This window comes from Bombyx mandarina, chromosome 15, assembly GCF_030267445.1.
Source record: "Bombyx mandarina strain Sakado chromosome 15, ASM3026744v2".
Classification (NCBI taxonomy): Eukaryota; Metazoa; Arthropoda; class Insecta; order Lepidoptera; family Bombycidae; genus Bombyx; species Bombyx mandarina.
This window is the reverse complement of record NC_143221.1, coordinates 4,859,453-4,877,766: the sequence shown is the minus strand read 5'-3', so window position 1 is coordinate 4,877,766 and position 18,314 is coordinate 4,859,453. Positions and strand designations below refer to the sequence as shown.

The 18,314-nt window shown below is 35.4% G+C and overlaps 1 protein-coding gene across 6 annotated transcripts in view; it reads left to right on the top strand.

Annotated features, from left to right (window-relative positions):
- The window catches only part of LOC114245449 (GTPase-activating Rap/Ran-GAP domain-like protein 3), a 216,169-nt gene that overhangs the window by 119,451 nt on the left and 78,404 nt on the right, over positions 1-18,314 (top strand). Inside the window, exon 1 of one of the 6 annotated variants that reach the window (XM_028177614.2) lies at positions 5,990-6,432. The exons of the other annotated variants lie outside the window; for them this stretch is intronic. Coding sequence (XP_028033415.2) covers positions 6,266-6,432 — 167 coding nt within the window. The 5' untranslated portion in view covers positions 5,990-6,265. Of the gene's footprint in view, positions 1-5,989; positions 6,433-18,314 lie in introns of those variants that run through there. 6 annotated transcript variants of the gene reach the window in all.

Sequence of the window (18,314 nt, the reverse complement as noted above, 5' to 3'; positions counted from 1 at the left end):
GTTTTTATGAGAAGTTCCTCACTTTTGATATAAGAAGTCGAAACGGCATGTTGCTTATATTTTATAGTGTTATAATAAATTACGGTTTACTTTCGTTTTTATTACGTTTTTTTCCAGTTCCAGTGCAAACTATACTTAACAATGACTTCAACTGGTGGCAGGACCTCTCGTGAGTCCGCACGGGTAGGTACCACCACCCTGCTAATTTCAGCCGTGAAGCAGTAATGCGTTTCGATTTGAAGCGTGGGGCAGCCGTTGTAATTATACTGAGATCTTAGAACTCATATCTCAAGGTGGGTGGCGCATTTACGTTGTAGATGTCTATGGGCTCCAGTAACCACTTAACACCAGGTGGGCTGAGAGCTCGTGCACCAACCCAAGCAATAAAAAAAAAAAAAAAAAAAACTATGACATCTTATCATAATCTATGTTATAGTACAATGTAATAAAACTATGTTAATCAGTAGTGTAAATACGTACGCTCTCTGTATATCTTTTTCCTCGTTTTTCCCTTGTCCCAGTTGTTTGTTCGACCGTGGCTGGTAAGGGATCGGATGCCATAATTTGACAGAGCCTTCCTGTCTTCATACTCGTTCGTATATAACGAAATATTTTAAGCAGAATGTTTCGTTGGATCCGCGTGTAAATTTTTTTGCAGCCACAAAATTTCAGGCTAAATTTAATTCTAATTTATTTTTAATAAAATCCAATGCCCGTGGATTTTTCCAATTCTGTACTAGCACTGGAACGTTTGCAGACAACATCAGAGGACTTCCTTCCTTTCGTTACAAATAACTTTGAACCATTTATCCCACAACTTTAGATATTAATTGGTGTATTAAATTACATTCACACGTTTCTTCATAATTAATTTATATTATATTATATTTAATTCATAATAATTAAAACTAATTTTACCGTTAAATATCGCGTTTTCTATTTTCATTATATCGAGGTTTCCAATACTTCACCAAAGCCATAAAAGTAGTTTTAATTACGTCGACGACTTGTGAAGAGAAAATGCAGTATTCTATACCTACATGTTTTATATTATACTAGTGGATCGTAAAAACGTTGTCCTGTACACGCATTAAAGACCCGAAATTTTCAAACTCTTATTATAAAATTATTATTTTTTTTTCTTGTAGTTGACCGAATTGTATTTCTATACCATTTTCGAATCCACAAGAACACACACAAAAAAATCACCAAAATCGGTACAGCCGTTTAGAAGGTGTTCACTAATATACACACGGACAGAAAGTTTATACGTAAATACTTATATAAAGGTTTAATTTGATTTTGTATCGAGTCTACCGTTTTTAATAACGAAGGTCGAATAAAGAATGGTCGACTACCCAAATAGTGACATGAACTCCAACTTCAATGACATGCTACATATTGTTAATCTTAACGAGCTACGGCTGCTGTTCACGTTGGCTCAATAATCCTCGTATGTTCACTAACTAAACAAAAAACTATCTTTTTAAAGTTTTAATACATTTGTTTCACATTAAAAGGTTCAATTGTTTTCAACCATAACAAATACATGAACGCCGTTGTTCGTTTAGTGTACTCAAAGAATTCCGGGATTTTCATTCAGACTTAGTGATAAAAGAATTATTAACCACCAATGAAAACTAAAATTTAATATTCTCCGAAACGGACAAAAACAAGGCTTCTTTAACGAGAAACATTGGCAGGTAAACAATTAGATAAGCAATCATTTATTAAAATGTAATTTGTTTACCTTCAAAATTTATGTTTTTAACACTACTTGTATTAACAACTAAAGTATAGTAGCAAAATGATTGAAATTTATCATGAGTATATCGAAATTACGTGTTTCTGTGTCCTGTAGGATTTTCAAATACAATGTGTTGAGTGTAAAGAATATAATCTGGGATAAAGGGGTAGAGCGAGGTTCGACGTATATCTCATCAAAGGACGGATGTGTATTTGTAGATGACGTGTTTTGTTAACAAGTAACTCACAGTCACATATTCTCTTCCTCGAAAAACACTGCTTTGTCTCATATTTTCGTTCTCTTAATATAATGATTTTTCTCGTCAAAGCATATACCTATGTCACTCTGTTTGTTTACATTATCTTTTGAAAACAGTTAGTGTTATATGTGCTATAAGGTCCGCAACTAAGATCTCGCTGGGTTTTATTTAAAAGAGAACGCTATTTTATTGTAACAAAATACTTAAAACTGAATCATCCAAAGCATTACCTATTACTAACTACAACTTTTTCTCATGTATCTGGCCGAGTTCGAATATCTTGACGATAGAAGTGTTCATCTTTTAAGGCTATTCACCAATTAAGCCGTTTTTTCAGGTCTGTATATGAACGGAACAGCTGATCAACCAGATCACGTACTATCGAACTCAAAAAATAATAATCGAACGCCGCAATATCTAAGCAATATGGCGAGTGCGGTAAAAAAAAGTCTCTATTGAGCGTTTCCAAGTAGATAGGTTTTAACACGTTTGGCAAATCGAGATCGAAGGTTATCGTGCGAGAGAAACTCTTGATTGTGCTTCTAGTCGTATTTCGCGCAGTGTCCCGGTGCAATGCAATCTTTTTGAGTTCGATACCGTTCGATTCGATTAGTTCATAACAAATAACACCTCCTGGTCCCACTAAATACACAGCATAACCTTCCCAGTGTCAATGTTCCACCAAGCCGACGACGTAGAAACATGACCGGGCAGTTCCCAAGTTTTTTTCTTTTTAATTGAAACGATTTCTCATAAAAAATTATTTGGCAAATTGAGGCCATGGCCCGTCATAGTGCAATTTAGAAAACTCTTCATTTTATACGGCTGGAGCAGTTGTTTGCAGAACAAAAAACGACGCTCAACCTCTCTTGGTTTCAACTTAAGAATCCCAAGTTCCTTGCTTTTAAATAATTTCCGAAATATACAATCGCTTGAAAACGCCTTGGTGAGTAACTCTTAATGCTGAATCAAGCTGATCTTGCGTTTGACACGAATGGCTATTGAGCAATGGCTCCAATTCAGCTTCATCCAAAGTTTTTGGCTTTGCCTTCACTTTACTGCACGTTATTGCGCTCACAGCAGAATTCAGCGCCGTAAACTCTTTGGGGCTTTCGATGTATTTCAGCCCCTGTTTCTTCGAATAAAAGAAAAAAAAACCATACTTCCCGCAAATAGCTCTTAGCTGGTATAAAATCAGATATTTTCACCCAACCATAACGTAACAACAAAATCAATAATATGGGTCAAAGCAGTTTCTTTGCTATATATCCAACCAAGCTTCGTTCACAAAGTTTTAGATCTGTGAACATCGATCAGCACTTATTACTACATCCATATATGGACAAACAGCGAGAACTTAGATGCGCATAATAAATTATATTTCTCTATTTTTAAGAGCATATAGACAAACTTGCCATTGAAGAGTGTTAATGTTATATGGAGAGAAAGTTGATAATTTAGCACAGATTAAATATATACAATTTGGTAATAACATGTAGTTTTGTTATCAAGTACGAAAAATAAACAAAAGATTGTGGGGGCTGTAATGCGATTCCATTATTTTTTCAAAGATGTCTTAAAAATAATGTGTTTACTAACAATTAAATATTGATTTCGATAATTTTGCATAATTATTCTAGTTCAAAAAAAAAATCTCACCACAAAAAATACATTCCCATTCGGCGTCTCCGGCGGACTTTCTATGTGTGACGGAGACAGACATATACCCGTACTAGATAAAGCATACCACGATACCAAATATTAAATAACTTCGACAAAAATAACAGATTCCTTCACGAATCGAACGCGAACCTATGCTACAATAGTTATTATCTCTAAGTAGTAATTATTAGACAGCAAATTTGTAACACCCAGTGATCTTCATGGACCCATTTATGCAAGTGAAAAAACACTTTGAAAACTTACTCAAACACATTTAAATTAATTTAACTACTGGTGGTAGGACATCTTGTGAGTCCGCACGGGTAGGTACCACCACCCTGCCTATTTCTGCCGTGAAGTAGTAATTCGTTTCGGTTTGAAAGGCGGGGCAGCCGTTGTAAATATATTGAGACCTTAGAACTTATATCTCAAGGTGGCGCATTTACGTTGTAGATGTCTATGGGCTTCAGTGACCACTTAGCACCAGGTGGGCTGTGAGCTCGTCCACCCATCTAAGCAATAAATAAAAATAAAAAAATCTCAATTTCGTGTTGAATTTCCCTGTCTAATCGCTTGAAGCATACTCAGAGGAGGCCAAACGATTAAGCGTGCGTTGCCATGACCTGTGTATGCCAACAACAACCGATTGATTTACTTTATTGCAATATCATCTTCAATATCATTCATGATCGAAACTGTAACGAACCAAAATTGAATTTATTTCATATATATTTTCAAGCCAATAACAAGATTGTAAAAAATAAACGATAAACACAGAGCGCTGTACTTTACTGGTGGTAGTACCTCTTGTGAGTCCGCGCGGGTGGGTACCACCACCCTGCCTATTGTTCTGCCGTGAAGCAGTAATGCGTTTCGGTTTGAAGGGTGGGGCAGCCGTTGTAACTATACTTGAGACCTTAGAACTTATATCTCAAGGTGGGTGGTGCATTTACGTTGTGGATGTCTATGGGCTCCAGTAACCACTTAACACCAGGTGGGCTGTGAGCTCGTCCACCCAACTAAGCAATAAAAATAAAAATAAAACATATTTAAATATATATTTATGTTTAATTTCAAAGTCAAATAAAACACGAGATAGATTTTTATTCTCCATTTCATCAGCTATAGAGCACGTATTTCATTCCGTTCACCGTTCACACCAAGAGAATCTTTCATGACAACTGCGCTGTCGATATTCAGATTTTAATAACAGAATATTGTATATTCCCGCTGTCTCCGTAGTCGCCAAATGAAACATGCTGGAATACCTTAGCAGATTAGTTTTGTTTCACGTCTACATTACTGACACTTTACTGTTTTAATAAATTTATATAAGCGTCTAAAATCAACGAACCCTAAGCAACATTATATCTTGTGTACCAACAGACTCCAAATACGCAGACTATATCAAAAATATAGCTCTGACCAGGAGTAGAACTCGATCATCTTAATACAATAATCAGGGTAACTAAGTCCTATATGAAGCGATAGGCTGACGTATCTTGTATTATTTTCATAAATTCTTAATAACTAAATTTGTTCAAAAACAAATTCGTTGTATTTAAAATTAAATACCGTTATTAAATATTGAAATGTTTTGACACGACAAGATAATGACTGCACGAGACTCGCCTACGAATTTCAGAAAATTGCTACGAAGACATCATTTTATGCAGTTACAATGGTCGAATTGTAGCGAAAATGACTTTAACGTCTAAGTTGTAGCCTCGTAGCGCCAGTGCTACAGCTACGTCTACGTGCCGCAGACGTAGCACCGACATCGCTCGCCAGTTGTAAAGTAGCCTCCGAAGGTGACGCGTCGTGCCGCCAATCGCAAGCCGTCGCCGGCCCTCGGAAAACTTTATAATAAACAACACAAATTCAACTCTATGGCCGTAACAGTTTCAAGACTCTCACCATAATACATGCATTGCACCATTTTCTATATCTATCGAGTATAGCACCTGGATTTTCGCGTGATGTAACGAGTTCGCCCCATTTACTAATGCGATTGTAGCACTGTGCAAATCTGACTTAATGCCGTGCCGTTACATGATTAACATTGCCCCGTGTTGTATAAATTTTTACTTGAAGTGTTTTTTTTCTGTTTAAATTTTACGTGTTGTGCCGTGATTTCAAAATAAGGTCATTGTAACTAATATCATTATTCAATACGTCCTAAATAAGAAAATCGTTGACGTTTAATTGTATGGTAAAAGAAAAACCTTAGCTATACAACTCAAAAATTACCGAATGCTGATGAAGACACGTACTATGATTAGTTCCTCAATCGAATGAATTTAACGAAAGAGTGCATAGTAGAATAGATAGTAAATCTCTAGATATTTTTATCTACGAAATCGGAACTTAATTAAATTAAGCACATGTACGAGTATTTAAATAGGCTTTAAGAAGAAGATTCAATTAAATAAATAAATACTAAATATATATCGCAATATATAATATCGAATACAATATAATAAATAGCATAAGTATAATAGCTAAAAATGTGAAACAATTGACGAAGTATTTTTTTTAAATTTAGAAGTGAATAGCAATTTTATTCGGTATTACGAAGTTTGGAAAAACTAGCACGGATGGTGTGCGATGGTGGCGCGATGCTGTGCTTGGAGTCGCTGATGGCGCGATGGCGCGACCGTGGTGATAGGGATGGGGAAAGAAGAACTCGTTCTAGAAGCCTCTGCTCTTCAGCTGGTGATGGAAGCCTTCTTCAATTATTGCACAGAAGAGCCAGTAGCGCGTTGTAAGCCACCTTCTTTTATTGTTAAGCCTATTTTCAATTTAACTAAACTCTATGAGTTTATATATGTATGTATATATGTTTTTCTTACGATTACCATTTCATTCGAGAAACTTTATCAACTAATTCCTTTCCACTTATGCGACGGTTATTTATACGCATAGTACAAAAAAGTTACAGTAAATACATCTCGAACTATGGTTTCGTGGGTATTTTACCCAATCGCGTTAAAGTTTTTTACAGATGATGTTGACACTTCAGAAAGAAGAAAAAAACGCAGGACGAAGTGCGCGCTATTAGTTTTAATTAAAGTGCGTTTTTCATGATTTTAGATATAAACAACTGCGACATTGGGTTATTCAAGAAAAGAGCATATTCTTACCTGAAGGGTAACGCACTGGCGTAAACACTGGTGACCGTGGGCGGCGGTGAATCACTTACCATCAGGTGACCCGTCTTGCTAGTTTGCCTCTCGCTGTTATAAAAAAAAAAAAAAAAATAGAAACATCAACATTTTACTGGTTAACTAATTCATCAACACCAAAAGAATTCTCATATAAAATTGAAAACTTAATAGTGTATTTCAATAACAACACAAGTGGAAACAAAGAAAATTGTAATTTTTGATCATATTTGTGCAAAATTTGGTACATTATTACAATGCACGGTGTTCTAATATCACTTAACCCCTGAAACATACGCATCACACACATTTCAAATTTAGTCTATGTGTCAAGTTTTCACTATTGCTCGATAGATGGCAGACTACGAGTGCTCCAAATCGCACTCAAATTTCATTACTATGTATAGCGAAATACTAAAAAATAGGGAGACTGTTTTAATGCCAGTTATTCGACGAATTTCTGTAGGCAGGATGCTATTATAAGTGTGAGGTTTAAGAGGTCACAAGAAAGTAAGCTATGACAAATTTATTTATACATATATAGATAGTCAAATCTAAGTAAGTATCCAAGCCAAGTTTTCTCTTCTTTTTGTCAAGTAATATTATTTTTATTTCCTTCTTTAGCAGCTACTGACGAGCCTTAGTGTTACCATTATAATACTGAATAAATTAACATTATATTTATTTTATTTATTTATTTATAACTTCTTATACTATAAAGTATAAAGGCGGACTTAATGTCATAGGCATTCTCTAACAGTCTACCTTTGGGGAGTGCAGAGATGAAGCTTGGTAGGTGTAGTGTGAAGGTGATATTGCTGAAACATAATAATATGTGTATATATAACATACATAATATTTATAGATACAAATACTCGTACTTAAATAAATACATATACATAATATTATTATAATACTGAGTAACTAATTTTCTTTCAAACTGTTATTAGCAAAAGAGAAAATGAATGTGATAAAAAGAATCGAAATCTGGAGGTAATGTTTAGTATTCCGATTACTTGGACAAACGCTATTATAAAAACATACCAAAATAAAAAAAAACCTTTGCTGATTTTAATATCTGGTTTAAGAGACATTTTTATATCTATCTATCATAGTCGATACTGCCTATTTATAAGGAGATTACTCCCGAATTTCCTTCCATCGTTACCATTAATTCTAGTATATCGAGACACAGCTGAAAAATAACCTGCCATTAGCTTGAGTTACGTTTGCTCCTAGCAAACTCAATAAATACACGTTCGTTTTGTCATTTATTTGTGATTCAAAAATTTTGTTGTTTTTATTTTGTAGTATTTACTTACTTACTATGTAGCAGTATTACGGTTTTCGTGAATCGTAGATATCATTAAAACCACTTTAATGGTTTAATCTCGCTTTTTTTTATTATCGTTATATTATTTTCATTTTAAATACTTAACAATTGTCGTGGTCGTGCACATTGAAGTTGTTATTTATTGAAATTTGGAATTTTGCTAACAACAGTCTATTTTTGTATAAAAAATACTTCTACACATTCATTTAATTTCACACAAAAAGACCGAAAATTTTAACATCGGTTTTTAAATTTATCATTCAAATAGTAATTGAGTATTTTTGTGGTATACTTTCAAACGGTATACCAAAGCTATTATAGAGGTCATTACTCTATTTTATACTAAACGAAAGCAGAGCCAAGAAGGCTGTTTCAAAGAAAACTAAATTTTAAAAACACTGCACTCTACAAACAATGGTGTTCCAGTTGAACTAAAATTAGGTCAAACGTAAATGCAATAAATATCTCGCCTATTTTATGTTTAAGATTGGTACGAATGATACCTGGTGTGGATATAATGATTACGAGACCCTCTGTTTTGGTACTTTAGTCCATATCTAATAGCAATGGAAAACACGAGGCGAGATATGAAATATGAGGTCAAAGTCTTAGTTAGATTTAATAAAAAAACCTAACTACGATAACTGACGATTGTTTCACGACATAGGCAATTCGATGATACCCACTACTTACCAGCGCGAATAAAAGCTTCGCGCAAAATCATCAGGAATAAAATAAATTTAAAAAATACGGCTTAAATTAACATAGCATAGTATTAAATTAAAATTGTCCATCGACAAAAATCAGACATATGTACATATGTTTATATGTAGGTAGTTGAATAAACAATAACATATTTTATTTGTATATGTAGATAAACAGCTTCCAATAATGTAAAGAAAAAGCATTTCAGCAAACATTCATTTTGTCGGGAAGCGTATAAAAATTCGATTAATAAATTATCATTTTATATCCGAGCTACAATAATTCCAACACAAATTAGGTCAAACAGGATATTCTGGTAATGAAGCAGACATGTACGTTCTAACCACAACTGAAACAGAACAAGCTTAAGGCGGCCATAAAACTCTTGAGATATCTAAAGTCTTGTTCTGTTGGACATTACTGCCTGAATATCTCATGTGAAATAGCTATCACAGCTGGAGGGAATGTTTGTCTGTCGTTTTATATATATCGTATTTCTTTTTATTGCATACACGACTAAACGAGCTCACGGCCCACTTAGTATGGATGTCATAACGTAAATGCCACTACCCATCTTGTGACACAGCTTCCGCTCTCACTCATCAGAGATAAAAGGCGATGCGTTTAGTACGCTGAGGACATATTCCTCCATGAAACACCGGTCCAGGGATGGCACTACCGCCACCCCTGTTAGTCGGCTAGCTCTCCAAAGGCCACTTGTGATCACCAACTCATAGCCCCAGAATAACCTGCTGAATTATAACCAGCGTAGGTCAAGGAGCGCGACAATACATCACTCGGTCGCTTTGTTTCAAGACGAAAATCGACATGAAGATGTAGTCTACTTGAATCTCAGGGGTGCTCGTCTGGCGTGCGAATCGCTATGACAGTTGGACAGCGACCTAAGCCAAACCTCAGGCATGGACTACCCAGATTTGAACCACTAATTAGCAACCAGATTCTCTGGCTCCAGGATACAGGGTAGCGTCCACGCCAACACATCCAATATAATTTTGCATCAAAAAAAGAAGGTGCAATATTTGTCAATAAGTCAATTAAATTCAATAAGTCAATTTGAATAAGTCAATTAAATTGTATCACGACAATCTCACTCTTCGAACTCGAATGCAGTAACTGCATCGCGCCAGTAATAAGCAGCATAGTGGAATCTTCGTGTACATTGTTCTAACCTATGACACCGATAGATTACGTAAATTTATAAATTTGGTGGGTTTCATTGTAATACACGATATTGTTCTGACATTGTAAAAGTCATTCGTGAACAAGTGTTAAATATATATTAACTGAGAAACATTGGTATCTATCTGTGTGATTTGAACGACGATACAGTCGCATCGTTTGACGTGATTATACCGACGGGTATCTTATCTTTAGGTAACAACGACTTTTAACGCGTCATACACGTTATTTTATTTCACTTTCACACCACAAATACGAACAAATTCTGTCGTATATTCGTTTACCTATCGAAGCCAAAATCAATGTTCCCTTAATTGGAAAATATTATTAGGGATTCGTGTACTTTAGAGCAATGTTTTAATGGTCGATCGACTCGCTTAATGAATACAGAATGTTGAGGATTGGAACTTTAATTAAATGCCTAAATTGCCTAATGTAATTTTTAATTTAAGGAAACACACTGTGTACTTGGTTTCACTAATTAAGTACATAATTGTGGTATTGAACGGAAAACTTTATTTTATTATGAAGACTAAAATCAAATATATAGATAATATGTGTTATTTTGAAAGCCAATTATATGTTTTCACGAGTCGTAATAGAGGAACAATAAAATGCGTACCGTAGCAATGGAATGTTATTGCCTTCCTAGGCAAATGAGAATACGGCCCTTCTGACGGTGGCCACCGTCGTTCATGGACGACTATAACACCAAGGACACAGTAAAGCCACACTATACAACAGAGTGCAGAGAATTTTATTCTAAACGGGATGACATGTAACAAAAAGGCGTCTTGAAACGCACTTTGGATGAACGCAATAGTTCTAGATGTCAGAATTTAAGCCAAGCGATTAAAGAGCTATCTCTTTTCTTTTTTTTTTATTGGTCATGTCGGTAGGCGAGCATACGGCCCACCTGATGGTGAGTGGTTACCGTCGCCCCTGGACTTCAGCAATGCCAGGGGCAGAGCCAAGCCGCTGCCTATCCCTCCGAGAGCCGTAATTTTTGGTCGTTCGCCAAGGTTGCAGAAGATAACAATTTCCGGTCTAGTCTTCCACCGCTGCGCAAGTCTGATGACAGTTTGGTCCACAGTGCGAAAGAGTGCGAGAAGTCGTCGTGGCCTAAAGGATAAAACGTCCGGTGCATTCGTGTTGAGCGATGCACCGGTGTTCGAATCCCAGGCGGGTATCAATTTTTCTAATGAAATACATACTCAACAAATGTTCACGATTGACTTCCACGGTGAAGGAATAACATCGTGTAAAAAAATCAAACCCGTAAAATTATAATTTGCGTAATTACTGGTGGTAGGACCTCTTGTGAGTCCGCGCGAGTAGGTACCACCACCCTACCTATTTCTGCCATGAAGCAGTAATTTGTTTCGATTTGAAAGGCGGGGCAGCCGTAGTAACTATACTTGAGACCTTAGATTCCTTAGAACTTATATCTCAAGGTAGCTGGCGCATTTACGTCGTAGATGTCTACGGGCTCCAGTGACTACTTAACACCAGGTGGGCTGTGAGCTCGTTCACCCATCCAAGCAATAAAAAAAAACTGACTTTCTGGTCAAATTGTTTGCCTCGAACTTGACTATGGATGACGGAGGAGTCGCACCGCCGAACACCGGTGTGAAAATAATTTAGGTTTCCAACCAAAGATTTTGTTACTTTTAGTCTAGACACGATAGTATACCTAATTAGTTACGGAACGAAAAGTGGCCAACAAAATTTATTACACCACTATCAACTAACCTACAAACCTTCTTTAAAACAAACCGTGCGCAGAATACGTACCAATTCATTTAGGCGCATTAACCTGATTTAAGAATTAACTACAAATAAAAAAAAAGTACTAGTCAACTCCAAATAATTAAATTTATGTTGTTTTCGACCTCAAAATCAAATCAAATTATGTACTTTAAATATATATAATTACTTAAGTATGTATAAAAAAAATTTCTATTTATTTTTATACTAAATACATTTTACTGTAATCAATATTAAGTTCAGAAACAGTGATACGTGGTGGCAGATATAGAAAGCAAGATGATACGCATACGTATCCCACTGAAGTTACATCGCTTTCTATTTATTTATTTGTTTATAAATATGTCGGAGAAACCACAATTATTAACACCATCGTTAGACATCATAGGGGCGCATAAGGTGATCGAGCTAAGAGAAATATTGAGTACACCAATCAGGTTTGTTGTCTTAGAACAATTTAGAAATCTTTTCTTGACGTTAGCAAACGAAAACGAATGACAGTTCTTAGGACGGAGACACCGCTCTTCAAGAAGGCTGGGTGGTAAGTGTGATGGCGTCTACGCGCCTCCATCGGCTAGGCTCTGTCGTAGCACAAAGTTAGCCGAGTTCCGACGATACCACAATCGTGCTGCCATCTCTCGGGAATCGTGCTGCGTTTCGTTGAGCTACTAAACTAATGACCGTCTCCGACAAATATAATTAAATTAGACCTCATGCCTAGATTTCAAGCAAATATTTATGGTATGGTATTTTTTACTTGCTTTTGACATTGGCACTATGGCACCGCTGCCTACGGAAAAAAAACGACGAAAAACGTAAATAACTTAGCTCTAGCGCTCTAGAAACACGAAGGAAGCTTTCATTCATCACATCATCATCACAAAAGCTGGTTACACTGCGATAAACGTACTATTAATTGACTAGACCTGCAATTAAAATGCTAAAGAGGGAGGGTCGAGTCATAAAGCAGATCGAGGCCACAAAACCCGGTTTATTTGACCTACATGCCTGGTCTTTATGAATCGTACCGGATTTTTATCTTTTCGCACTCCGAATTAAATCTTTAGGGAAACCATTTACCATGTTATTACTGTAAAGATTTGAGTTTCAATGAAATCCGTATACTCTCACGAAACGCAATTTAGTAAATTTGAATTTTTTTTATTCGTCTTTATTAAAATCACAAGAAGTGGAGTAAATTTAATTTGAATAAATGTAAAATTATAATTATTATGTTAGATTTTTCATTTTTAACACAACGGAGTTGATTTACGTTAAATTATTTTGATTTGACTTTTTGTTAATAAAAAAATCTTAATAAAAAAAAAATAGTATTAAAAAAAAAACACAACGGATATGTTGACGAATTCTCAGCTTACCTAACTTTCAGCAGTTTCTGAGCTCATATGCATCACAATATTAGTGTGGCCGCCCCGTCTAGAAGATAGAGTTAAACATATCAGCAGCAATAACACCTTTTCAAACAGTAATCTATTTTTCGTGACTGCCGTAAGTAAAAATCTAATATTTGGTGGTAGGACCTCTTGTGAGTCCGCGCGGGTAGGTACCACCGCCCTGCCTATTTTTGCCGTGAAGCAGTAATGCGTTTCGGTTTGAAGGGTGGGGCAGCCGTTGTAACTATACTGAGAACTTAGAACTTATATCTCAAGGTGGGTGGCGCATTTACGCTGTAGATGTCCATGGGCTCCAGTAACCACTTAACATCAGGTGGGCTGTGAGCGCGTCCACGCATCTTAGAGGAGCTCTATATTCTCTTTAAGTGTGGGAAATTTCATACTTCTCCGTCCGCGCAATTTTTGTAAAAAAGGATACAACGTTTTTGCTTCACGTATTAATATAAAGATGTCGCTTAAACCAAATAACCTTTCACGCTTCGATAATATCCTTTACATTTCCAATACTTTATAGTTTACGTGGTCACGTACGACTACAGTGTAATTCGTCGACATTCCATTAATATGCTAATTACCGTCTACCATTCTAAATATTCTTTTAAGTGTTATAACTCGTCTAGGTTTACAACTCGCAAAAACCGAAGAAAATATTACAAGGTATATATTATAATACTTACTATTTAAGATTCTTAAAAATGGAATGTCACGTTCACGAAAGTCATTTCGTTCAGCACTACAGTTTAATTACGCTTGTAACTAATGACGCTGGGCGGTCATTACTTTTGTAGCACTAATAAAAATATCACCTAAATTCTTTATAATGTCTTCTAGAATTCCGATTTGAAAAATGAAGTGCGTATTGGGTAGAAAGTACTTATTTTGTTATCATAGCAATGTGTTTTAACACAATAGGTCCGTAAACTCATAATGTAAACCCATTTCCAAAACTCACGTTACATGGAATTTGGTTCGCTTCCACAGTTCCAAACAATAAGACAAGAAACAGATATGGTTGAATTATTAGTTGAAAATTCATAATTTGCGTGGAGTTTGTCACCGTTTCAATCAAAACTTATGCAATAAACCAGTTTGCGGTTTATTCCGTCACGTTCATTGTTACTTTGGAACTACAACTGATAGGAAACATGATAATTATCACACTTCAACAAAAGCACGTTAACAACGGCTTCCTAGTTTACGTTCCTAAAAACGTTTAATTACTCGTTTAATTAATATTGAAAAGTATCCACAATACGCAATCAGGTACCGTTCACAAACCAATTTAAATCTAAGAAATTTCAATTAAAATTCTAATTAAATCACTATTTTTGTGGAATCACTACATAGTATAAAACAAAGTTGCTTTCTCTGTCCCTATGTATGCTTAAATCTCTAAAACTACGCAACGAATTTTGATACGGTTTTTTTAATAGATAGAGTAATTAAAGAGGAAGGTTTATATGTATGTCGTAGGCGGCGGCGGGGATGGCTAAGCGGTAGTTTCGTCATCACTCGTATTCGATTGAACTCAGTTTAGTAAATAAAACTTTTCAATAATAATTAGTGAAACTCAACACACACAACTTTCACAATGACAGGATAAACCGACAGTTTCGTTGCATATACCGACAGACCGACTGACTGACTGACTGACCGTCAGAGACTCACTGCTGAGACGGACGGAATCACTGTCTGACACGAATGCCACGACTCTGTCCACGTACCGCCATTTTATAACTGTGGCGTTACGGAGTCTACCCTTCATTTTGTGATATTTATCAAAACAACATTTCATCATTTAAAATAATAATCAAAACCACCGTCTTAATATTACTAAAAGTCGTCAACCACGACACGGCCATTCTGTCACTTTGACGTTTGTGTATCGTTGATATTCCGAACTATTGACCCGGATGCGACATGTATAATAACATCCATTATAAAGTAGAGAAATCAGTAATAAATTACAGTTTCCGAAGCGAAGCGAGGGCGGGTCGCTAGTTTTATATAATTTTAAAAACACAAAAAAACGTTCGAATAGTTCTAATATTATTTTCAAGTCAAACTAATAAATTCGAGCCGAATATACTAATTGATCAGTGCTTTGTAAAGCTTACGCAGCAATTTTGAACAATAAGGGCTGTCAGGTTCTCGGTTTTTTTACAGCATATAGTTTCGAATCAACTGCATAAAGTCAAGATGCAATATAAATGCGTTTAATTTAAGCAACGCTAACGTTGTAACGAGTTCCAAGTTTGTAATAACACTAAATAACAATTTATTGTATCACCTAAACGAAATTATTGTACTCGTGTAGGACTACGAGTACTACTGCATTTTATTAGGCTAGTTTTACTACAATACCGTCAGAACACTGTTCTTAGTCTGCTCTTATTAGGAATTTAGATATAGAGTTTTCCGTTGTATTGTAATGAAATAGTAATACATTTTGTTCTGTTATCAATTATTGAAATATTCACAAATTAAATATTACAGTTTATAGCGGCTGAATAGTATTAGATAATATCGAAGAATAACATCTTAGGCGTTCGTGTGACCACGAATATGAAAGTGGCAAAAATATAATTATGATGACAAAAAAAACATGAGAATAAATATAAAAGTAGTTTTACTTAAGTCTAACGAAAACCAAAGAAAATACTATTTTTAATTTGATTTTTAAGTGATAATGAGGAAATATTAATAGCTGAAAAACAGTTTAATATCGCGTGTTCCTATGACTGAGATTAGTCGGTTTCGATATGAGTCGGAACATCGGGAACTGAATATAAGACGCAGTGTACTCGCCCACTGAGTTTCTCGCCGGATCTTCTCAGTGGGTCGCGTTTCCGATCCGGTGGTAGATTCTGCGAAGCACGGCTCTTGCTAAGGTTCGTGTTAGCAACGTTCTCAGGTTTGAGCCCCGTGAGCTCACCTACTAGCTAAGGTTACGATGATATAGCTGCTCAAGGCTATCATCTTTGGTAGGAAAAAAAAGTGTACTCGTATTAGGGAAGAAAAGAAGGCTTCGCACTATAAGTTTCACCATCTTGCTATTCCACAATATAATACAACTGACATTTCGACCTCATATATCAAAGTAGATGTCAGCATTATTACTCCACTCATTACATACAGCATTAGACTCCACTCTTCCATAAAAGCACTTTACATACTATAATACTACCAATTATGCATAACAAATGTGTGTGTGTGTGTATATGTGTGTGTGTGTGTGTGTGTGTGTGCGTGCGTGTGGGTGTGCGTGTGTGCGTGCATGCTAGCTAGTCTAATACAAAAAAAAGAAAAATGGCGTATTCGAAACGATTACCATTAAACCACCTCAAGCACATTAAAGACATTCTCTAACATCATAAAAGTTCCCAATAACCACGAACAAAAAGTCAGAAAGTCTAGTAGATGTGAAAGAATTATTCGACAGACATTACAAGACATTATCGACGCTGAATCAGCTTTGTTCCAAAGAATACGTGCAAATTTGTGCAGATAAGTCACACGTGTTTGTTTGGCTTAAAAACTCCATACTCGTATTTATATAACTTGAAGCCTAGATAAATACCTAATTAATCCCGTAAAATGGTACCAGTATTATAATCTATATATATATATAAATGAATTGCTGTTCGTTAGTCTCGCTAAAACTCGAGAACGGCTGGACCGATTTGGTTAATTTTGGTCTTGAATTATTTGCGGAAGTCCAGAGAAGGTTTAAAAGGTAGATAAATATGAAAATACTCGGAATTAAATAAAAATAACAATTTTGTTTTTCCTTTGATGTGTCCCCCGTCGGAATCCGTCCGACGGGGGATACATCAATTCCGTTTTAAGTTTATTTTATACAAAAGTTTAGCTATTTTATTTATCGATTGAGGCACTACGAAGTCTGCCGGGTCAGCTATTTTATAATAAATATACAAGGTAACTGAGACTTCGGCCTCATGTTTTATACTGGGTGGCGATTTTTTTATGTGGGTTAAATAATTCAAGAGGCTCACGAGCCTAAGTAGTCAAAAATATGTTCTAATATGGCTATCGTATTAATTAATATGTTACATAAAATGCGCCTTTGGGTAAACAAGCATAAACACATTTATTTTATGATAATCTATAGGTATAATCTGCTTTATCTGATCCACCCCAACTTTCTTTGGACGTGCTCACGGCAAACATGTTTGTTTGTCAATCTGATAATGATGTTCTATTCAGTTTATCCTTGAACTCGGCTTGTTCATTATATAATTCTTAGATAAATCGTAATATAAAACGTAAGGACAATTATGAGCAATTGATAGATATGAGAATTTATAGATCAATTTGACAGTGTCCTTATAAATTTCATCTCCACATAATGTCCCAATGTTAATAAATAAATACATAAAAAATCCTTGTTGAGTTTTACATTAAATACTGTCAAAAAACAATTTGAAATTATGATTACAATACATATGGATGTGATTGCAGCAATCACGGCAAATTTGCTGTTAATTATATATTATAGAAGAGTTCTAATGTATATCACTGAAATTATATAGTTATTTTATTATGTTTAAAACTCAAATTTTATTAATATTTATTCATATATAATATTTATTAATATAATTTTATTAATATTTATTATTATATAATAATATATCACTGAATATCTACGTCAGAACATCACCAAAATAGAGTGGAACCACTTCGAAATGCTACGATGCTCTTTCATACCATCCTATACAGTATTTTTTTGTACATTTTACTTCAAAAACTTATTAAATACGTTATATCGACAACGCAGGCGAAGCCAACTATATGTCTTAAGCTGGGTGATAGCATTCGCCGCATCCACAATATTACTTTGCTTGAAATATATTTAGAGTCTGTAAGAAAAAACGTTTTCCCGCTAAGCCCCGAATTCTGAAACGGTCAATTCGGGTTTAAAGGCAATCCAACCGGCTCTCTTCTGTACGAAAACAACTGAAAGTAGCTGGTAATTGAGAGTCTTGGGCAAAAGATATATCCTTTGGTACGGCCTTCCCATGCAGCCCGACTATAAAAGTAG